We start from the raw sequence: 24,602 nt of genomic DNA, 5'->3' as shown, positions 1-24,602 counted from the left end.
TTCTACTTTATTTTCATTAAATATGATTTTCACTGTTAATCACTTCATACTGTAGTATGATAAACACCACAAGAGGGAGCTTTGGGTACAATCAAATACTCTACCTACTAAACATTAATATATGCAGAACACAAACATAGTAATACTCTATGAAGAAGACCAAAGAACCAAAGGGATGTTATGTTTTAGCTGGGCAAACAGGGCATACAATCCTAGATAGATAAAAGTGGCCTGTGAAGTACAGCACAAATTCTAAATAAGTAACATTATGGAAATTACGACAGAGAGTGATCAGTCAGGTTAGGATTATTAGGCAGCACTTTCTATAGGAGGTAAAAATCTGAGCTGAGCTTGGAAGACTATGGATCACTGATGATGGTAGGACAATCAATAAAATTGAGTATCACACAGGAGGCATAAATAAGTTAAGAAGTAAAGAGAAAAGAAAAATCAACTTAATTCAAATAAACATCTTGACAAGATAATTAACAAGAATACATAGGAAATAAAACATGATCCCTCCCCATCAGGAATTACTGCCAGGAATTACAGTACACTTACAGAGAAAAAAGACAAGGGATATAAATTTCGCAACAAAAATAAATCAACACCATAGTTAGCTATGAAGTTAATGCTACTGAATCAATTAATCATAATATGAACTGTTCAACAGGTAAAAGCACAACAATAAACTTGCCCCCAAGTTTATTCTATGTGGTTGATACAGATGGGGTTGGTAGGAGTTGGTAAATTTCTACCTTACCTCTTTTATTAAAGGAAAAATACAGAAATAATAATGATGATAGAAATACCCATGTACCTTAATTTGTATTTTGTGTCCTACTTCTTCAACTAGATCATTATATGCACACGAACTAGTTTTGATTGGTAGCAAATGTTTGTCAAGATTCTATGAGGAAGATAACTATTTATCTGATAACTAGTTATTTGAGTTTTTATTTCTCTTGGATTCACCAAATCTACAAACAAAGTACTCTACAACTATATGAATGATTAGTAAAGTAAATGTTTTGATTTGGATATTTTATTACCTTGTCTGAGTCATTACAGTTAGCAAAACTAAATTTATCTTTGTTTAAAACTATGAAGTCCAGATTTCAAGTGTTCCTTTATTTTTGTCTCTCAGAAAACTACCATTTTTTTTTTACTTGCTTGTTACTTACTTCATCCATCTTCATACATGTGCCAAAATCTGCTAATTTTAGATGTCCATGTTTATCCAAGAGCATGTTGTCAGGCTTCACATCTCTGTGAATTAAACCCATGGAGTGTATGGCATCCAAAGCAAGAACAACTTCAGCAGTATAAAATTTGGCCCATTTTTCAGGTACATCATAGTTACTCATAAGGTTTACAAGGTCTCCACCAGGCATGTACTCCATTACCATGTACAGATACTTATCATCTTGAAAGGCACAAAAGAGCTGGAAAACAAAACAAGAAGGAAAAAAAAATTTTTTAATTTAAAAAAAGAAAAGAAATGAAAGAACGAAAGAGAAAGAAAGAAAACCAAAACCATTAAGAGAACAAAACCCCAAAGCTATTACTGCTATTGAAAAAGATAAATTATTGTATAACCAAAACAGCATTAAACTTTAGGAAATCTGTGATTTTAGGTTTGGACATCTTTAATGAAAAAACCGCTATCCAATAAAACTTTTATATGGGTATCTTCTTCATGCTTACTTAAAAAAAATGCATAAATGTATCATTTTCCCTCTCAGAGAATACAGGAATCTATTTAAATAGAAATATTTTAAAAGAGAAACAGATTAAGGATGAGGAACATAAAAGGTGAAAGAATGACAAAAGAACAGATAATAAAAAAAAAAGCCCAGCTTTCTGAAAACAAAACAAATTACTGCACATAACTCACAATGAAGAGAGCTGAGGAAGCAGGAGAGGTTTAGAAAAACCTAAAATGCCAGATTCAGTAGATGTAAGAGGGAATAAGTCCCATACCACTGGGAAGAGTAATTCGTAGCCACATTTGGAACTGGGCCTTCTCCTCTCTTCCCTTCCCCATCATCTTGCTCATAATCAACAGTAAGTGGCAGTGATACCTGCACTCAGACTAAAGCAGTGGCACTGGGACCAGAGAAACAGGACACCAAGCTAGGTTGCTACTGATCCCCTGGAGAGACAAGAGAAACCACAAATTCAGAAGGAAAGGTATCTGTACATTCCACCCAACGACATGTCCCACCCCTCCTGAAAGCAACCAATGTAAACAGAAAAGATTTCCACAAATAGAAAAAAGAACAAAACCAAGAATCAACATTTCAGAAAAATCAGTATCATGAAATAGAGGCAAAGCAATTCAAGAAACAGAAAGTTAACAGTCAAGGAAATGCTTAAAATAGGACAAACTAAGAACAGCTTTAAAAATGTAAAAATCAATACCCTCAAAAGAGTAACAAGCCACAGCAATTAAACAAGAGGATGATATGGGGAAAAAACCTGAAGCTTTGGAATTAAATATACAACTGATGATAAGAGAAAAACAAATTACAGAGCTTGAAAACTGAGCAAAGTAACTTTCTCTGAAGACACTGAAGGATTCGGAGATGAAAAACAGAGCAAAGATAGCAAAGCTCTGACATCTAAAAGCAGTCTGGAAGAGAGAAAATAAACCAGAAGAAAAAGAAAAAAAAGAAATAGCAAACAAAAACTTCTAGAAATGAATAAAGTCAAAAATCTAAGATTGAAAGATCTCAAATGAAACAAGAGAGAAACTAAGACAGTCAGTGCTAAACTCTCAGAAATCCAGCAGAAAAATTCTAAAAGTTTCCAAAGACAAAAAGTACCTTATGTACAAAAATGTAAATCATATTGTCAACAAACATCTCAGCCAGCACAGAATACAAAAAACAGAGCTGTATCTTCGAAACTTTGAAGGAAAATAATTTTGATCCTAGAATACGGCAGTTTAAAAAAAATCAATACGATGGCAAAATAAATATGTATTACATCATTCATATTCTTAGAAATCTGATAACAAACCACTTCTGAAAGAATTGTTCAAGGATATAGTTCGACACAAGGAATAAATCCAAGTAAGAGAATTACGAGATACATAAGAAAAAGGGACAAATAAAGAATCCAGAAAAGCTTATTACTGACATAAAATTAAATATTTATTTGAGAGAGTCAAGCCAAAATCAGAATAATTTTAAAATGGAAGGTGGTGAGATGCAGGGAAGGAAGGGACGAAAAGGCATAAGGCTGGTTACCAAATTGAGAAAGCGTGTGTGTGTGTGTGTGTGTGTGTTGTGTGTGTGTGTGTGTGTGTGTGTGTGTGTGTGTGTGTGTGATGCTATTAACTCTAAATGATAAAAGGAAAGATGTATACAAATGGAGAGACACTCATGTTCCTGGATAGAAAGACAATAGTATAAAGATGGCAATTCTCTCCAAATTGATCCACAGAATCAATGCAAACTCTATATCCCAGCAAGTTTTCTTTCCAGAAATTAACAAATTGATTATAAAATTTCTATGGAAATGCAAATAACCCAGAGGAGCCAAAACTATCTTACAACAGAATAAAGCAGGAGCACTTATACTTCCCAATTTCAAAATTCAAAACAAAACTAATGTTTTCAGGACAGTACTGGTATGGTATAAGGACAGACATACAGATCAATGGAACAGAAGTGACAGCCTAGAAATAACCCTTATGTCTATAGGTCAAGAGTTTTTTTTTTTTTTTTTTTAACAAAGGTGCCAGAGTAATTTAGTGGTGAAAGAACAGTCTTTTCAATAAATGGTGCTTGAACAATTGGATATTCAAAGACAAAAATATGAACATTTTTAGATCCCTACTTCACATCATACTCAAAAACTAACTCAAAGTAGATCACAGGACTAAATTTAAGAGTTAAAACTAGAAAAATCTTATGAAAAAACATAGGAGAAAAATCTTTTATCACCTTGGATTAGGCAACGATTTCTTCTAACACCAAAAACACAATTGACAAAATGAAAAACTGACACGTAAGATTTGATCAAAATAAGAATTTTCTGGCTTCAAAAAATCCTATTAAAAAATGAAAAGACAAATCACAGGTTGGAAAAAATACTAACAAGTGATATATATAATAAAATACCTAGACTACATAAAGGACTCCTACAACTCAACAATAAGACAAGTAACAATTTTTTAAAGGGCAAAAATGTGAATAGACATTTCACCAAAGAAGATATATGAGTGGTCAATAAGCACATGAAAAGATGGTAGTCATTGGGGAAATTCTAATTAAAACCACAATGAGATCCCACTTTATACCCACCAGAATGGCCATAATAAAAATGACGGAAAACATCAACTGTTGGCAAGAATATGGAGAAACCGGAACCTCATCTATGCTGGTAAGAACGTAAAATGGCACAGCCACTTTGGGAAACAGTTCGGCAATTTCTTAAAAAGTTAAACATAAATTTCCCACATAACTAAGAATTCCAGTCCCAGGTACCTACCCAAAAGAAATGAGGTATGTCCACAGAAGACTTGCATGCAAATGTTCACAGCAGCATTATTCACTATTTATAATAGCCCCAAAGTGGAAACAATTCAAATGTCCATCAAATGGTAAGTGGACAAACATAATAGGGTATATCCACATACTCTTTCCACCTCAACTGGGTATACAATTCTGATGCCAAGCACCTAGAGTTAGCATCACATACCACAAGCTAAGAGGCCAGTCTTTCACAAGACCCTCACTTCAGACATCAGCTGTCCTTCCGTACTTTGGAAGTCCCCAAGCCACCAGCATTTCTGATTAACTAACTTCAAATTCTGGAGTTCCCATGACCCACTCAGGTTCGATAATTCACTGGGTTGACTCAAAGAATTCAGGAAAGCACCATACATATGATCAAAGTTTTACTGTAAAGGATACACATAAGGTGAGGTCTGGGAGGGAACAGAGCTTCTGCAACTTCTCCTTGTGGAATCAGGGTGAATCACCATCCCAGTACACCAATGTCTTCACCAACCAGGAAGCTCCATTGAGTGTCAATGTCCACAGCTTTTATTAGGGTCTCATTATATAGGCATGATTAATTAAATCATTGGCCATGTGATTAAACTCAATTTCCAACCCGCTTCCAGTACCCCAAAGGCTGGAAGGCTGAAAGTCCCAATCCTCTAATCACATGCTCATTCTTTCTAACGATCAGTCCCCATCTCATCCAAAAGTTATCAAAAAGCCACCAGGAGTTGTCTCATTAGCATAACAAAGACACTCTTAACACTAAGGAAATCCAAGAGCTTCTGAAGCTCTTGTGCTAAGAACTGGGGACAAACACCAAATACATTGTTGATTAAACCACATACAATGGGCTATGCTATTCAGCACTAAAAAATGAAATACAAGACATGCTACAATGTGCATGAACTTCAAAAATAGTATACTAAGGGAAAGAGACAACATGTTGTATGATTCCATGTTTCTGAAATGTCCAGAAAAGGCAAATTATGGAGACAGAAAGCACATTTGTGGTTACCTGGCACTGGAGGGGAATGGGAAATGACTGTAAGTAGGTATAACTGATCATTTGGGGACGATGAAATATTCTAAAAATCAGGTTTTAGTGATGGGTACACAATTCCATAAATTTCCTAAAAATCATTTAATTGTACAAGTTGACCGCAAACAATTTAATTATTCGTAAGAGACGAAAACTGGAAACAACCCAAATGTCTATGAACAGATGAACAGGATAAACAAACTGTCATATATCCACACAATGGAATACTATTACACAATAAAAAGAAATGAACTACTGATATATCGCATCACGGATAAATCTCAAAACAATTTTGTCGAAGAAAGCCAGATGCGATGGGATTAAAGTTTGAATGAACACTGCAGAAAAAAGATCAGTGAACTTAAAGACATAGCAGGGGTCCCCCTGCCCCCCGCGGGCCACTGACTGATATCAGTCCACGGCCTGTTAGGAACCAGGCCGAATAGCGGGAGGTGAGCGGGCGGGCAGGTGAGTGAGCGAAGCTTCACCTGCCGCTCCCTATCGCTCGCAGCACCGCCTGAACCATCCCCTCCACCCACACCCCATCCGTGGAAAAACTATTTTCCAAGAAACCAGTCCCTGGTGCCTAAAAGGTTGGGGACTGCTGAAACATAGCATAAAAACTATACAAAATGAAGCACACCTGAAAAACAAAAACAGAAACAGACTGAGGAAAGAAAAGAAACAGTATCAGTTACCTATGGGACAACATCAAGCAAATTACATATGTGTAACTGTAGTCTGAGAAAGGGGTTGAGGGGTAAATGGATGGAAAGTGAGACAGAAAAAATATTTGAGAAAATAATGGTCAAAATTTTCTCAAACTTGGTAAAATCTGTAAACCCACAGGTCTAAGAAGCTAGTCAGGGTTCATATCCAAAATAAAAACAATTCCTACAAATTTTTTTATTCAATCAATTGACAGACAACGTAATGGGAAAATGAGCAAGAGACTTAAACAGGCATTTCACAAAAGAGAATATTCAACTATGAAAAGGTAGTAAATCTCACCAATAAACTGGAGTAACCTGGATAAGAGATATTCAATGGTTTCACTTATATAAAGTTCAATAAACAGGAAAAATATAGTTTCTGAGTGCTTGTTTAGGTGGTATACTGGAAAGAAAACAATGAAACAATTACTAATAAAGCCAGAAGAACGTTTATTCTGGGGGGAACACATGGAGGTAGTGACTGGGAAAGAGCACAAGGGGACTTAACAGAGTACATACTGGCAATGTTTATTTTTGACCTGAGTTGTGAATACATGGGTGTTTGCTTTGTAATTAATCATTCTGCTGCTTTTTATGTACTTTTCTATGCATGTTACAAATAAAACCATTTTTTAAAAAAATAAGTAGAATTCAAAGAGAAACATAACTTCAAATGAGTTTATAGGTATCTCTCCTTATCCTCTCATTACCCAATATTCAAACAGAGATATCTGTATTGAAAAATAAGGACTGACAAAGTCAGGAAGGTAAAGAAACTAGAAAAGAACAATATAAACCCAAAGAAAACAGTAGCTAGAAAAAAAAAATTTAAGCAGGAAATAACTAAAAAGAAAGCCTAAAAGGTATATTTTGTAAATAAAACGAAAAACACATTAAGACCAAAAAGTTTACAAATATGCCATTCAACAGAAAAGTGAAAAAGACAGAGTCACAGAAATATAAACGAACTCAAGAAATTAAAAAACCTGACTCAGTCAACAATCATATGAAAAATTAAAAGGTTGGTAGAAGATCCAGTTGGGAAGGAGGGAGGGAGAAATTTAAACACAGGAGTGGCATAAATTAATTTTAGGATAGCAGCTATCTCTCAGAAGAAAGGCAGGGAAAAAAGATTGGGCCAGAGAACAAAAAGTATTTCAATCATTTTGCTGTACAGCAGAAACAAACACAACATTGTAAATCAACTATATTTCAATAAAATAAATATTTTTAAAAAGTATTTCAACAGTTCTTCAAAATTAGAAAATTAAAATTAAGTATGGTAAAATTTGCTAAATGTGTGTAAGACTGAAACCAAAGAAAGTTTCCAGATGCCTTATTTGTTAGACAAGCAAGAAAAGCTATTTACCAATGGTGAATACTTAAATTGTGTTTGGTTTTGCATCAGCTGAAGAAATGTGTCTAGAGAAAATCAACTTTAAGACGAAATCTTTCAGCAACAACAGTTGCTCAAAGATTTGAGAATACTGGGAGCAATATTAATCACCAATTTTAAAACAAATGATTTCAAGTGTTTTTCCTTGACTCTTGATGAGTCAACAGATATTATTAATACTATTCAGTAGTTACTGTTTATTGGAGGGGTGCCAGGTTTGAAGTTGAATACAGGATTAGCCTCTATGAACAGTCCACATAGATCAACTACAGACAAAAATACTTTAAAAGAAATTGAGCAAACATTAATTCAGTACAACCTGAAGTAATACCTGGTAAGGTGTGTTACAACAGATGCTGGTAAAAATATATGTGGAACAGAAAAAGGCTTAGTTGGACAAATTTACAAAGCTTGTGAAAATGTATGCTGTTCAAAGTCTATGGTTATTTTTCATAATATTGATCAATAGGTACAGTGTGGAAAATATATTTGAATCTCATGTGTTAATAAATAAGTAGTATTGATGGTGTTATTTGCTCTTGTTGACTTAACCATCACCATCAGTTCTGTGAATTTTTGCCAGAAATAGAAGCTGAATATCCTGACTAACCCTGCTACACAGCAGTTCAATGGCTTAGCAGTGGTAAGGTTCTACTGCAATTATTTGAGCTCAGAGATGAGACTGAAATTTGTCTGATCAAAATCACCCTCAACCACTATGACTGAACTGAACAGCTTTGGAAATTAGCTTTAGCTGCAACTTGATAATGTTTCTTAATACCTAAATGACCTAAAATGGCAAGGCAAAACAGCGCTATATGCAAAACTTATTCTATGACACAATCATTTTTATGACAACTAACATCAAGCTACTGTATATACTTTCCCATGCTATCAAAATCAAAACAATACATGAGATCTCTATTTCTACACAAATTTGCAGTGGATATACTTTCTGATCTCAGACTACAATCTCACAGTTCCAGCAGCATTTTTTGGACATGAATGTAAGTGCAAAGGAAATATCCATTAAAAAATCCATTTGAGCTTTGCAACTGAGAAGCTTCTACCCAACCTTCAATTGGAATTGATTAATCTGCCATGGAATGACAGTGCTAAAAGGTAAACATCAAGAGAAGAATTTAACAGAATTCTATAAACGCCTTCCAAGTGACAGATATGCTCAATCAAAACCACGTACTCAAGGTCAACACCAAGAGTCACAAATGGTAGGTTAGTATGTACCCTTGATACGATGTGATGAAAATGGCACTTTACTTCTGTAGTTTTTCTCTCAAAAACCCATAACCCTGGTCTAAATAATGAGGAAAACATCGAATTCCAGTAACAGAGCATACACAGCCTACAATAAAACTGAGAAGTATTCTCAAAGCTATAAAGGTCATCAAAAACAAGGAAAGTCAGAAACTGTCACAGCCAAGAGGAGCCTAAGAAGATATGATAACTAAATGTAACATGCTATCCTGGTTGATCCTGGAACAGAAAAAGCACATTAGGCATAAACTAGGAAAAATCTGAATAAATTATGGACTTTAGTTACTAATAATATATCAATATGGGTTCATTCATTGTAACAATGTACCTTACTAAAGCAAGATGTCAATAATAGGGGAAACGGTACAGGGGGTATATGGGAGTTCTCTACTATCTGCTCAATTTTTCTGTAAATTTTTAAAACTGTCTTTAAAAATAAAGTCTACTGATAAAAAATAAATCATATGCTGGTGGATAATAGTATTTAGCAGCAACTAGCTGTGTGAAAACATATTTTCTGATAAGACAAATATATAAAATCTTTTTATACATCAGTATTAATAGAACATCTACAATCGATTTTGATAGGAACACTAATTGTGAACCCCAATTTTGCAAACTGTTATTGCCTCAGAAAATAATTTCATTCTTCTCCCTAACAGACCTGTATTTTTTCAATTGTATTATTATATTTTGAATTTCATCAATAAAAAATTTGTACAAATTTGTTTGCTTGTTATGTAAGTATCTATATAATATCTTTGATTTTGCCTCTTGGGCCACAAAGCCTAAAATATTTACTATCTAGCTCTTTACAAAAAAAAGTTTGCCAATTTCTGGTGTGACTGAAACAAGACTGGCCATGACTGCTGTTGAAGCTGAGTGAACAATACATGGGGATTCAATATACTTTCTTTCTTCTTTGGGATATGTTTGAAATGTATCATGATAAATTTTAAAAATTAAAAAATATATCATTAAATACACTGACATTTTTCCTTGAAAGATCTGCAAGCAAGTTCAAACAAGCCTCATGGAATGAATAGTTTCTACTTTATTATATAAACTGTACCAAAGCTCAGAAAAAAGTGGTGTGCTTTTCAACTGTGTCTGTTAGGGTGATCTCACTATGATATGAAAACCAACCAGAAGAGCCTATGTTAAAAATAAATTAAATTAAATTAAAGGTCATATGTCACTTATGCAAATAGATGGATAATTACTTAAAATGTAAGTAAGTCAAATTTGGTATTCTATTGAAAATATCATATTACAGCAAATAGCACTTACTTTAGATTTTACACTACCCTGAAATTTATTTTTTGTGTGTACTATAATAACAGATTAAGCAAGAAAACCATCTCAAAAGATGCTGAAGGAAACATTTCAAATACTTTAACATTACTCCTGATAAAAAATATTTGATAAGCTAAGAACAGATGGGCAGGCCAAATCCTTTACTGTCTTAACCAGAAAGCTTCAGCAAACATCAGATTTAATAGTTAACTATCAGAGCTCTACCCACTGAAGTTTTAAAAAAAAAGATAAGGATGAAAAATTTCTACTATTCAATGCTACACTGAAAGACTGAGCCAATTTTTTTTTTCTGTATATCTACATTTTTTTTCTGAATATCTACATATTTTAAAAATTATTTTCTTATACATAAGTTTCTTCTGATCTTATTTTGGGGAAAAAAGTAATACGGCTTTACTGAAGATCAATCTCTATACAAAGAGACATACTATTATTGTTATGGGAAGACCTAATAGTTCAAAATAATAAAAACAACCCCCCCCCCAAAAAAAAGCCTACCAATTAAAGCAATGCAAGTCAAAATTTTAACCGTATTTTTTAACAGAATGAAAGGCTGATTCTAACTTTATAGAGAAAAATTTTAAGAACTGCCAAAAAACTATTATAAAAGGAGAATAATGAGAGAAGACATGCCCTACCAGATACCAAAATAAATGAAAAACTACAGAAATTAAAACAATGATTTTAGTGTATAAACCAATAACAAATCAAAGTAATGGCGAACAGTCCAAAAGAGAAATTCATGTGTATACATGAATACACATGAATGATATACAGGACCTTTCATTTACTTCATGGGGAAAACATGGCCTTTTCCACAAATGGCACTGGGGAAATTGGCTACTCATTTGGGAAAAAGAAATCCTACTTCATAATAAAAATAATAAATTCCTAGTGACTTAGAAACAGAACATCCCCCCTAAAAAAGTAAAAATATAAAAAGTTAAATAAAGTGTAAGAGAATATTTTTATAATCTTGGGGATTATAAACTCCCCATCTTAGGGATGGGGATGGTGTTGCCAGCAAAAATTAAAATATGCAGTCTACAGATTTGACTACATCTAAATTTAAAAACTCAGTAAACAACAGACAAGTAGTAGTCCAAGAGAATATATTTCCAACATATATAACAAAGGATTAATATCCATAATGTATTAACATTCTAACAAACCAATTTTAAAAAAGCAAAACAACACATTAGAAAATGGGATAAGCAGTGGAGAAGGAATACAAATTACTAATAAGCATATGAAATATGCTGAACCTCATAATAAAAAAATGCAACTTAACACAATAACATCTTATTTCTCAAGGATGCAACAAATAAAAATTTAAAACAATTACAATATGCAGCATTTGCTAAAAATTTAGCGAAATAAAACATCTACTGGATAATTAGAGTGTAATATAAACTTGTAAAAAAACTTTCTTTACAAGGCAATTTGGCAATATCAAACAAAATGTCCAATGTGTACACCATATGTCCTGACAATTCCAATGCTAGGAATCTATTCTAAAGAAATATTCACACATGTACAAAAGATGGACCTACAAGCAAGGTTAACTCCATGTGAAGGACAGAAAATGTACAAGACAGGTCTGGAACACTCTGTTATGTATCAAGACGGCAAGCTAGCTATCGAAGACTAACTAAGGCTCTGTCAAAAGGACTCCGTGCCAACCTGAACATGATCACTGCTAAAGGTGTCACAATTTGAGTATGAATAAGATAAAGGACTGAAACACATCAAATAGGTTTTAAGTCCATGAGTTTAAACTGATACTTCTCCCAAAATTGGTCACCTTTGAGGATAAAAGTAAACTAATCCCTTACTTTGAAAACTGGTAAATACAGAGAAAGAATAAAGTATTTATCCTGTCCTTCCTCTGTGACCTGTACTACTGGGTAACCAAGTAAATTCCTTACTTCACAGTCAAATAAAAGGCTGAATTAGGAATCCCAATAATGTGTTACATTATAGGTAATATGAGAATTTTCAAAAATTTTAATGTAGAATTTTTCCCCCTCTTCAAGACAAGCTGATTATTGTTCCTATTATGTAAATCATGAGAAAGAGTAGGTGGGGAACAATGGCATATTGGTAATCAATCCAATTCTTTATAAAGGAATTAAAAAAGAGAAAGTTGCAAGTAATACTTGCTTTTATACAACAATTATTACATGTCTATATAACATACTATTTTGGAAGATTAAACAAGTGTAATGAATCAGATCTTATTAAAAAATAACTGCACTGTCATTACGTGAATGAGATATAGGACTTTCAGCATGCAAAATCAATTCTTACAAATAATAAGCACTTATGAAAAGGGGAAATAAACTTATAAAAGTTAGTATGCTTACCTGAACCACCCAGGGACTGTTGGCAAAGGCCATAATATCTCGTTCCTCCCAGAAAAAAGCAGAATCTGACCTTTTTATCATTTCAAACTTACTAAGAAGCTTCATAGCATAAACTTTCTGTGATGCCTTATGACGAACCTGTTGATTTTTCAAAACACAAGAATTAATTCTTTAATTTTATGAGAAAATGGTGAACAACAGATCATACTATAATGCTGTTCTTAAAGACTTTAGTTACAAAACAAAATGATCCTTAGCTAACTAAGTAAAAACATAACATTTTTAATGAAAGAGAGGAGAAAATTCCCCACAGCCTAAATATTTCATGAAATATACAATACCTTTAAATGCTAGATTCAATATATAACTACCTCATTTCATCTAAATAAAACTGAATTCATGAAGCTTCATTCCCTCATGTTAATTAAGCTAACCAATTTTAAGAATAAGATGTTGTTAAATGAGAAACTTGTAAGATATATACATGTATCCATCATGATTTGACCATAAGAACCTAATAAATTTAGATATCAAGGGTTATTTGTTAAGTCATCCTTATTTCTTCCTAGATATCCTACTTAAAAGTTTATTTTTTTAAGGGAAAAACTACCAATAATATGGTTATTTGATCAATTCTTATCTTCTTCATTAGACTGCTAATTCCATAAAGGCAAGGACAGTGTCCATTTTTGACCATCATTTAAATCCTAGAATATAACATAGCAAACTCTACCACAGAGCCAATAAATATTTAATGAATGATAAAAGTTAACACCTACTGGATAATTAATAATAAATAATAACTGCTAACATTTATACTTGGATATCTAGTAGGATGAGCAAAACTGAACTCCAAATCTTCACCCCTGAATTTATGTCTCCTATAGTCTTCTCTATTTTAGTAAATGGCATCCTCATTCTTCTAACTGCTCTGGCTAAAAACCTCTGGCTCCTCTTTTTCTCATATAGCTCATAAAAACTCATTAGCAAATCACGTCAGTCTTACCTTCAAACAGTTTCAGAATCCAACCATTTCTAACTACCTCCACTGATACCACCCTGGTCTGACATTTTTTACAGGCATACCTTGTTTTATTGCACTTTGACTTATTGTACTTTGTAGATATTACATTTTTTACAAACTGAATGTTTGTGGCAACACTGTGTCGAGCAAGTCTGTTGGTGCCATTTTTCCAATAGCATTTGCTTACTTCATGTCTCTGTGTCACATTTTGGTAATTCTCACAATATTTCAGACTTTTTCATTGTCATTATTATATTTGTTACAGTGATCTGTGATCAGTAACTGTTCTGGGGTGCCCCAAACCATGCTCATATAAGACAGCAAACTTAATCAATAAATGTTTTACGCGCTCTGACTGCTCCATTGACCTGCTGTTCCCCTGTCTCTTTCCCTGATCTTGGGCCTCCTTATTCTCTGAGACACAACAATATCGAAATTAGGCCAATTCATGATCCTACAATGGCCTGTAGGTGTTCAGATGAAAGGAAGACTCGCACATCTCTCATTTTAAAGCAAAAGCTAGAAATGATTAGACTTAGTAAGAAAGGCATGATGAAAGCCAAGAGAGGTTGAAAGCTAGGCCTCTTGCGCCAGTTAGCCAAGTTGTGAATGCAAAGAAAAAGTTCTTGAAGGAAATTAAAAGTGCTACCCCAGTGAACACACAAATGATAAGAATGCAAAACAGCCTTATTGCTGATATGGAGAAAGTTCAGGTCTGAATAGAAGATCAAACCAGCCACAACATTCCCATAAGCCAAAGCCTAATCCAGAAGAAGGCTCTAACTCTCTTCAATTCTATGAAGGCCGAGAAAGGTGAGGAAGCTGCAGAAGAGAAGTCTGAAGCTAGCAGAAGTTGGCTGCCCGTGAACTTTCCCCATAATGTCAAAGAGCAAGGTGAAGCAGCAAGCGCTAATGTAGGAGATGCAGCAAGTTATCCAAAAGATGTAGCTGAGATAATTAACAAAGGTGGCTACGCTAAACAACATATCCTCTCTGTACATGAAATAGCCTTATACTGGAAAAAGAAGCCATCTAGGACTTTCATAGTTAGAAAGGAGAAGTCAATATCTGTCTTCAAAGTACAGGCTGACTCTCATGTTAGGAGCTAATGCAGCTGGTGACTTTTAAGTTGAAGCCAATGCTCCTTTACCATTCCGAAAATCCTAGGGCCTGTAAGAATTATGCCACTCTACTGTCTATGCCTTATAAATGCAACAATGAAGTCTAGATGACAGCACATCTGTTGCCAACATAGTTTACTAAATATTTTAAGCCCACTGGGGAGACCTATGCTCAGAAAAAAGATTCCTTTCAAATTATTATTTCTCATTAACAATGTACCTGGTCACCCAAGAGCTCTGATGGAGATGTACAATGATATTAATGTTGTTTTCATGCTTGCTAATACAACATCCATTCTGCTGCCCATGGATCAAAGAGTCATTTCAACTCTCAAGTCTTATTATTTAAGAAATACATTTTGTAAGGCTATAGCTGCCATAGACAGCAATTCCCCTGATGGATCTGGGTACAGGCAACTAAAAAGTTTCTGGAAAGCATTCACCACTCTAGATGCCAGAAGGACATTCGTGATTCAAGGGAAGAGGTCAAAATATCAACATTAACAGGAGTTTGGAAGAAGTTGATTCCAACCCTCATGGACGATTTTGAGGGGTTCAAGACTACAGTGAAGGAAGTTACTGCAGACATGGGGGAAACAGACTCATTGTTCTCCACCCCAGAACTCGGTTTTCTTCTGAGAAGATACCATAACTTGCAATTTTTTGATGCTGTTTCCTTGTATTGTCTGAGTCCCATATTAGAATGTAAGCTCAACAAAGGTAGGGATTATCCAAAGAGGAAATAGCAAAGGTATGCCAGAGAGCAACTGCTACGGGGTTGATAACAAAACAGAGACACCAGATGTTAAACAGCATTGCAGGCACATTCAATTTCCAGCCAAATAAAGAGTGGAGTAACCTTGATGATTTCCTGCACATTGAGGTGAGACATCTTGGGAGAAAGAACCATGCTCTAAAGCAAGGCCTACTCTAGCACTACCTAACATAGCCTTGTAATACCAAACCCTAAAAGATCAAAAGGGGAGTAGAGTTTGGAGTCCTTAAAAGGACTTGGGAAACAACCTGGTCTTTAAACACATCTATATTTACAAAGTAAAAAACTAAGGCTCCAAAAGTTAAGGGTTATCAGCAAGTAACTGGACATCTTATTAAAATGAAAATCAACACTTGTCAAAGAAAAATAACAAAATTCAGAGTCTCTATCACATATCAAAAAGGATCTGTACATAATTTTAAAATTACCTGACAGGCAAAGAGGAAAATGTGACTCATCATCAAGAAAAAAGCAGTCAATAGCAAACATCCCCAAAAGATGTTGGATTTAGCTAACAAATAGTTTAAATATTTCTTATAAATATGTCCAAAGACCTAAAAGACAGTATGTTAAAGAAAAAAAGCAAAAAATAGTATCAATGAGTGAACAGAAGTAAATACCAACAGAGAAATGGAAACTAAAAAAAGAACCAATTGGAAGTTCTATAACTGAAAAATAACTAAAATGGAAAATTCTTTGGAAGGACTTAACAGAGAATGGAGATAGAAGGACAGTCAGTGAACCTGAACACAAATCAATCTAGAGAATAAAGAGAAAAATGAATAAATGAAAATGAATAGAGACTTAAGGGCCTACAAGACAATTTTAAACAGTCTGAAATACGTGTAAATATAAACGGACTAAACACACAATTCACAGGCAGAGATTATGAAAATTAAAAAGCAAAACCTAACCTCATATATTTTAAATATAAGATCAAACAGGTTAAAAATAAAAAGATAGGAAAAGATACACCATGCAAACAGCAAGGATAAGAAAGTAGACAGAGCAATATCAATAACAAAGTAGACTTCAAGGCAAAGAGAAAAAAAGGAGAATTCAGATAAAAGGAGTAATAATTCATCAGAAAGGCATTAAAAATTCTAAATATGTTTGTATCTAATAAATAAGCTTAAAAATTCATGAAGCAGGGCTTCCCTGGTGGCGCAGTGGTTGAGAGTCTGCCTGCCAATGCAGGGGACACAGGTTCGTGCCCCAGTCCAGGAAGATCCCACATGCCACAGAGCAGCTGGGCCCGTGAGCCATGGCCACTGAGCCTGCACGTCCAGGCTCCACAACGGGAGAGGCCAAAGCAGTGAGAGGCCCGCGTACCACCAAAAAAAAAAAAAAAAAATTCATGAAGCAAAAATTGACAGAACTAAAGAAAGAAACAGGCAAATCCTAATTTCAGCTGGAAATTTTAACATCCCTTCTCAGTACTTTATATAACAAATAAATAAAACATCAATATGGATAGAAAGAAAACACAGCCCAGGATGAAAACTGCCTAATCAAATTATAATTAGAAAGGTTATTATATCAATGGTTTATATCACTTATTATTTTGAAATACTTTGAAATTTAAAGTATTTTAAAATATTTTGAAATTTAAAGTGTTTTGATACACTGTAACTTTACATGAAAAGAATCCTATATGCCAAGGGCCAAATAAGTTATGATGAGGGTCACAGATTATATCCATCTTCTATATTAAATTACTAAACTGGAAAAACAATTCCTTTGATTTATATGGTGTTATGCCATTTATAGAATGCTGAAAATAAATATATGGGAAAGCAATATGAAAACATGGGTGGGAGGGTGGGGGATTAGAGTATGAAGAACCCTAGTCTTAAAAGTAGAAATCCCTTCCACAGTAGATAGACCAGCTTCTTACTTAGCAAATTATCTCAAAGCAAATGCTCACTCCAGCAATGCTTTTAATAAAATGTTGTGGGTTTTTTTTAAAGTTTAAAACATTACTAAAAAGAGACAGCTAAGGTACTCTCTCCTGTATTTATGCCATTCTTCAAATGTTCACTTATTCTAAGAATAAATCGGATTTCAGTGTTATCTTAACTTCATTAGAAAAAGCAATCATATAACAGTAAAAGCCAATTAATTTATACCATAATATTATTTATGCTTGACTCAGACCATGACAAGAGTTTTAAGAATTCTGCTATAAAGAACAGCTATGAACAGAAACTAAAAGATATTTATCAGCTAGTAGGAAAGAGTTAAACATTTATTTACGTTTAATCTTTTATATATGAATTAACAAAAACAAACCTAGAGAAAAGAGCCGTTCATTCAAATAAACAAAAACACAGGCATAAGATGATTTTCTGAACATGAGAAAAATGCCTGTTCTTGGTGCTTTATTCTTGGTGATTCTTTATGCAAAACTGTTTCCCTTTCTGTCCAAAATGCTTACAATAATCTAATATCAAAATTAGTTGTGTACATGTCTGCTTCATAAGCTCCTTTAAGAACAGAATACAATACAAACTTTCATTTGTGAGGCTGCCTAGTGGTTGGCACAATGCTGAATTATCCAATTTAACAAATTCAGCAAAATTATAGCTATGAGATCTATAAAACTTTTAATAAATAAAGACAATTTTGGTTAGATGTTCTAGGTAATGAGGCCTGAATTTCATTTAAACTACTGTAATAGAACACTTCACAGGCTCATAACACAAGAGTCAGGAACCACCAGCTTGTAGTCTTTGACTTTATCTACAGAACAAACAGTAAGAGGCAATAGTTGTATTCATGCCAAACGTCTGCCTCATACCTTAAAATACATTAGTACTAGTATTACAAAGTACTACAGTAAAGCACTGTTATTTTAGGAAAGCTGGTTTCCACTGACCTTCCTTGTGAGGATGTCTCCTTCTGAATGATTCTATTATAATCTTCCTCAGCATCTCTGTACTCTCCCCTTTGTTCTCTAGCTCTTTCTCCTTTATTCAATATGGATGGATAAATAGATATAGTAGCAATTCATTACAACAATGCAGAGAGTACTGCTTAAAAGCATGGATGTAGATGTCAACAAACCTGGGCAAAAGTCCTAACTATTTATGTACTACGTGGCCAATTCACTTAATCTCTCTAAATTTCACTGAATTCATCTACTTAAGAATCTCACAGAATTGTTGAAAAGATAAAACAAGATAATGAATATAAATACTTAGCACACAGAATATAGTCAATGAAAATGTTAGCTAATTCCACCACAGACAAATGGAACTCAGTTCATTCTGTTATGAAACTTTACATGTGTCTCCCCAATGTCACTAGTCCATGATTACCTAAAGGACAAAAATATTGCTTCTCTTCCAATGTCTCTATTTGTTAGAGAAAAGAATGCTATATTCCTAGTTTCTAATTTTAAAAGTGGATGAATGCAAAAGTACCAGCTAATTGACTATACGTATGTGGGGGAAAAAAAGATAATAAGGGTCAAAACAGTTAACAGTTTTATCTCAGCTGATGGAATTCTGAGGGATTTTTATTTTTTTAGATTTGCTTATTTGTGCTGTTTATAGCTAATATGTACTTCTTTAAAACAAAATTTTTTTAAGTACATGAAACATTCCTAAGTGTAGCTAGAGACATGTTTGAAAAAGTCCTAAAATGGACCTAGATCTCCTAGCGCACTGTGGACAAAAACTTTTGAAAATCATTCTAACCAAAATGCCCCATTTGAGGCTTTAAAATTTATTTTTAATATCAAAAATTACAATAGATTATTTTTACAAAAAGAACCAATGCATCTATTTGACAGATCTGGAACAGTTATTGTGTGCTGCTGAGGTTTCCACTAAAGACACAAGAAAAGCGTGTCCTGCTTTCTGCCAGGTCTGGTTGTGGCAGCTAAGACTGAATGGGGGAATACAGGAATTACAAAAACATGGAGGAAGGGAGATAATTTACACAAATCAGAAATAACCTTGTAACCAGCGAGGAGCCTGTTTTATTCCAAAAAGGACTAAAAAATCTGAGTTCACATGCCAAGTATTAGAGAATCATTTCCCATACACTCTTTCCTTCTGGTTGGTTCCACTTTAAAACCTTAGTTTAAAACCATTTAAATTAAGAGCAAGCCAGTAGGAGATTTTAAAAAAACACAAAAACACCAAAAAACAAGATCTTCATCTCATATCAGCCTTGAGTTCTATCACTGAGAATCTGTATCCCCTTAGCATTCTGGATCCCCAGGGAGCACCTGAGCCCAGGGATCAGGAATAATCACAGTCAAGTCACATCAATGAAAACTTTCTACATTTCAGGTTCTGTGCTGTACAGGATATAAAAGGACAAGAAAAATCCAATCACTTATATGATCTAGCTGCACAAACACGTCCTTTACCAATGTTCAAGACTGAATTAACAAATGGCTCCATGGTGAGGGTTCCCCCCTTTCTCCCTGCTGCTCTACAGATATTCCTACTAAACTGTGTACTTGACTAAAGAAGATCATCTTCCCAGATACAGGTGAACTATTTTCAGACACACAGCTATGAACTCCTCATGGGAATGCCAAAAGTACTGAAAAGACACAGTTCCTGCCCTCAAAAAATTTACAATATAAAAAGATTCAAAGAAGTATACATATAAACTACAGCACAAGGCATAATATGGGAAATTAAATAAAGCAATCATAATTAAAAGATGCAGATGAGAGAGGGCACACTCAAAGGGTAGGAAGGAAAGCAAAAGGAATCAGGAAACTTCTCTTTTAAAATAAGCACTGAGAGTGAGTGAAACAACATTTTTGGAGGAACAGACAAGTAAACGAGAGCATGCGCTGAAATAAGTAGCCTGCTCAGAAAGGAGAGCATGATGGAAAATAAGGGTTAAAAAGATTAATTGGTGATATCTTAAATAAGAGGGCCTAGAAGGCCAGGACGAAGACTTCAATGCTTCATTTAGTAGGCAAGGGAGCCATGAAATGCAAAGGAGAGATACAATGAATATATTTTCGAAGGGTCAATTTGGCAGCAGTTTGTATTAGATAGATCTATACTTCCCACCTTCATGTATCTCATTATAGAGAAGTGGGGAAATAAAGAAAACAAAATGAAACAAAGCAGGTATGTTAGAAAAGCCCCATAGTTGATTCTATTATACCCTTATTGGGGTAGGAGTGGTATGTGAAAATACAAGGCTATGAAGTATGGGGAAAAAAGTCTGCCAAATAGTAATGTGGGTTCAGCTGAGCTTGGAGAGCATGAATCTGCAGAAGATTTAATAAATCCAGTCTTGGTATTTTCTCCATCAGCACTTCCCGATCCAAAATCAATAGTACAATGGTGAAACTGTCAGCAGAAGTAGAAAACAAAGCAGGACACAAAGTAGGCCCTCATACCTGACTGGGAATGAAAGGGTATCTTGGAGAAAGGCGATGGCAGTGAATACCCCCCCAAAAGTGGAGAGACTAGAGAAATATTATGAGCAGGACTTACTGAAAAATTAAATATAAGAAATGAGAGGAAGAGAAATCAATAATGACTCCCAATTTTTTGGCTTGAGCATCAACTGGGTTGATGCTAGAGTCATTTATTTATTAAGATGGGAAAATAAGAGAAGGAACAGATGGAAGGAAGAGCAAAGTTAGAGAGGGAATCAAGCATTCTAATTTCACATATTTTAGATGTCTGTGATACATCTTAATGGAGCTGTCAAATAAGCTACCATGAATATGAGTTTGGTGAGCAAAGTAGAAAGTTCTGAGCAGTAGCTATAAATTTGAGCCTTGACATCACATGGATTGTATTTAAAGTTAGAGGAATGCATGAACTTGCCTTGGGAGAAAATGCAGATCAAAAAAAATAAGAGCCTAGCCTTTGGGAACTACAATACTTACAAGTCAGGAGGAAAATGAACCACTAAGGAAACTGAGAAGGAACAGCCAGTAATGTAGAAAAAATGGTGTTTCAAGAAAGGAGAACTAAATACTTGTAAGAGGTTGATTAAGATGATAGTGAAACACCATGTAGCCAATAAAATTACATACAAAGTCTATACTGGCACAGAAAACTGGTTATGGCCATAGAGCAAAGAGAATGGACTCTGGAGTCCTCTGCCTAAGTTCAAATCTCAGTTCAACCACTTAGCAGCTGTGTGAACTCTCGCAAGTCATTTATCTCATCTACCTGAATTTCCCCATCTGTAAAATGGGAATAACAGCAGTTATACCATCTACAAAGACTGTTGTAAAGACTGGTTACTATATACCACTTGCTTAGCAGCCTGCCTGGCATGTTGTAACTGTTATACAAGTGTGTGTTACTATTTACTGCTGCATAATAAAACACAGGTTGTAAAACCATGTACATAATATGGTCCCTTAATATACATATATTACACATATCTTTAGAAACAGAAAAGTTGGAAAACTATACATCAAAGTAATAAAAGTAGTTATCTCTCAGTAGTGGGACTGCAGGTGATTTTAAAAAGTATAATGTTGGCTTATTTTATTATTCTACTATGAACATATTTGATATATAAATAAAATAATTTTTAATTTCAAGAGAGAAAAATTAGCATTGATGCAATTTTTATAACTCAATACAGAAAGGTTTCAACTTTCCTAGAATGAAAATAATTAGAATAAAATATAAATATCCACTGAAAATAATTTGACACTAGTTTTGCAACAGTCCCCTAATATTTCTAATTATCAAAGCACTAAAAGATTACAAACAGGCTGGTTACCTTTATGTTTGAAAATGGGAATCGAGAGAAGACATGATAGAGATTTTCATATTTTACCTAATTCTAAGTAATTTAGACCTTTGAGAATGAGAATACATTCATATATTAATCTGTGGAGCTTTAAATAAAACCACCAAGAAAAAATTTAATGTCATATTTTCTTAAGGAGAATGAGTAGACAATATCGCAAAACCAATTAAAGGTTTCCAAACTCCAAAATAATAAGATATAGCTTCAAAATAAAAATATTTCCACTGTTACCATGAAAACTTGTTTTTATACATCTCACCCGAATAAAGAATCACATATAAGTAATTCCTAACATATATGCATTACATTTAAGAAGATTAATTTATAACTCTACTTTTAGAACCTAGACCACAATTTCTTTCTGAAACTATAACAGTTTCAAAACAAAAGCTCCATGGATGTAAAGGTGCCTTGTCTGAGTAGTTTACCTGTTTAATGTGTTGACGATACTTATATGCTTATAATGATACTTGACATTTAATAAACAGTTGCTAATCAACTAACCAAAGGAATATCTGAAGAACAATGTATATTCTACTAATAGAGAGGAAGACTGTATTTTTACCTTAAGAAGGCATTTGCAAGGTTAGAATTTATAACTTTCTTTTTCAAAGAAAAGAAAATTAGTGTCCAAGTTAATAAACATAAACAAAAAAAGTAAGCATGCATACCATGGTCAAAAGGTTATCTCACTGGAAAGTTCATCCCAACATACATACATACATACATACTGTAGTGGGGTGAATCATGTGTCCCCCTCACCCACAATTCACATTTTGAAGCCCTAACCTCTAGTACCTCAGAATGTGACTGTATTTGGAGACAGGGCCTTTAAAGACATGATTACATTAAGAAGAGGGAGTTAGGGATGGTGCTAATCCAACCTGACTGGAGTCCTTATGAGAAGAGGTGATGAAGGACATACAGAGTGACACACCAGGGATGTGCATGCACAGAGGAAAGACCATGTGAGGACACAGCGAGAAGGTGGCCATCTGCAAGCCATGGAGAGAGACCTTGGAAGAAACTAAACATGCTAACACCTTGATCTTGAACTTCTAGCCTTCAGAACTGTAAGGATATAAATTTCTGTTGTTTAAGCAGTCTGTGGTATTTTGCTATGGCAGCCCTAGCAAATTAACATACATAAATATATATGAAAGTAAGGACAAGACTTCTGATTATTTATTCAAAATTAAAACTCATTTAATGCCATAAATCCACAGAAACTGACAATAGTGACAACAGCTAATATTTACTTGATATCTACAATGTGCCACGTCCATGGTAAGTACCACATATGTATAACATAATTTAGTCCTCAAAAAACCTCTTATAAAAGTTCTATTATTAGTGCCACTCCAAAATAAAGAAATGAAACCTTTGATGACAGGAAATCTGCATACCATAGAACAGAAACAAAAGTAGATGGCTTTGACTGTTTTTCCACAGTACCAGAGTACTTTATGCAAAAATATCTATTAAAAGTTGAACATTACTACCTTAACTATAAAAACATGTTTTGTTAAGCCAATATGTGAAATTAGTAAATGAATCTTTAAAAGGACCTTAACTGCTTTTCCAGCAGGCTCCAATTTTAGCCTACAATTTATTACCTATTCACTATGTGTCAGATACTATTCTAGATATTTTCCATATATTAGCTCATTTCATACTCATAGCAACCTATGAATAATGAACTATTATTATCTTCACTTTACAAATGAGGACACTAAGTCACAAAGAAGTTAGGTAGTTGAGAGGTCTAGCTCCAGAGTACATGCTCTTTTTTTTTAAAGCCAGTTTTACATTTATTTATAAATTCATTTCAAAATCCTTGATTCACCTTTTTTTTTTTTTGGCCACACCTCGCAGCATGTGGGATGTTAGTTCCCTGACCGGGGATGGAACCTGCACCCCTGCAGTGGAGGCACAGAGTCTTACTGGACCACCATGGAAGTCACCAGAGTACATGCTCTTAATCAATATACTATACTGACTCATATTATGTTCCATCGAAATGAGATGTGATAAAATATTCCAAAAGAGTAGAATCCAAAAACAAGAGGGATATTAGATAAAACCATCCATTGTTGTGGACCTTTCATGATATAAAAACATAAATGTACATCTCCTCTGTAGATAGGGGAAATAAAGACAAAAGACAACAGCTGAACAAGTTTTGCCCTCCAGGGATTATAGAACTTTTCAATCCACGAGAAATGCCTTTTCTGATGAGGAAATCTACACCCAAATAAATTAAATGACTTGTCACTCTCCTGACTCTGACATTTTCA

At 34.2% G+C, this 24,602-nt stretch overlaps 1 protein-coding gene across 1 annotated transcript in view; it reads right to left on the bottom strand.

Moving 5' to 3' along the window:
* Positions 1–24,602, bottom strand: part of ROCK2 (Rho associated coiled-coil containing protein kinase 2) — a 137,052-nt gene that overhangs the window by 54,213 nt on the left and 58,237 nt on the right. The window contains exons 4-5 of the mRNA XM_060027086.1: positions 12,624–12,761; positions 1,185–1,445 (exon numbers count right to left, since the gene is read on the bottom strand). Of these exons, the coding sequence (XP_059883069.1) occupies positions 1,185–1,445; positions 12,624–12,761 (399 nt within the window). The remainder of the gene's footprint in view (positions 1–1,184; positions 1,446–12,623; positions 12,762–24,602) is intronic.

The sequence above is a fragment of the Delphinus delphis genome, chromosome 12, assembly GCF_949987515.2.
Source record: "Delphinus delphis chromosome 12, mDelDel1.2, whole genome shotgun sequence".
NCBI lineage: Eukaryota > Metazoa > Chordata > Mammalia > Artiodactyla > Delphinidae > Delphinus > Delphinus delphis.
The sequence above is the reverse complement of the archived record's forward strand: the minus strand, read 5'-3'. Positions and strand labels throughout refer to the sequence as shown.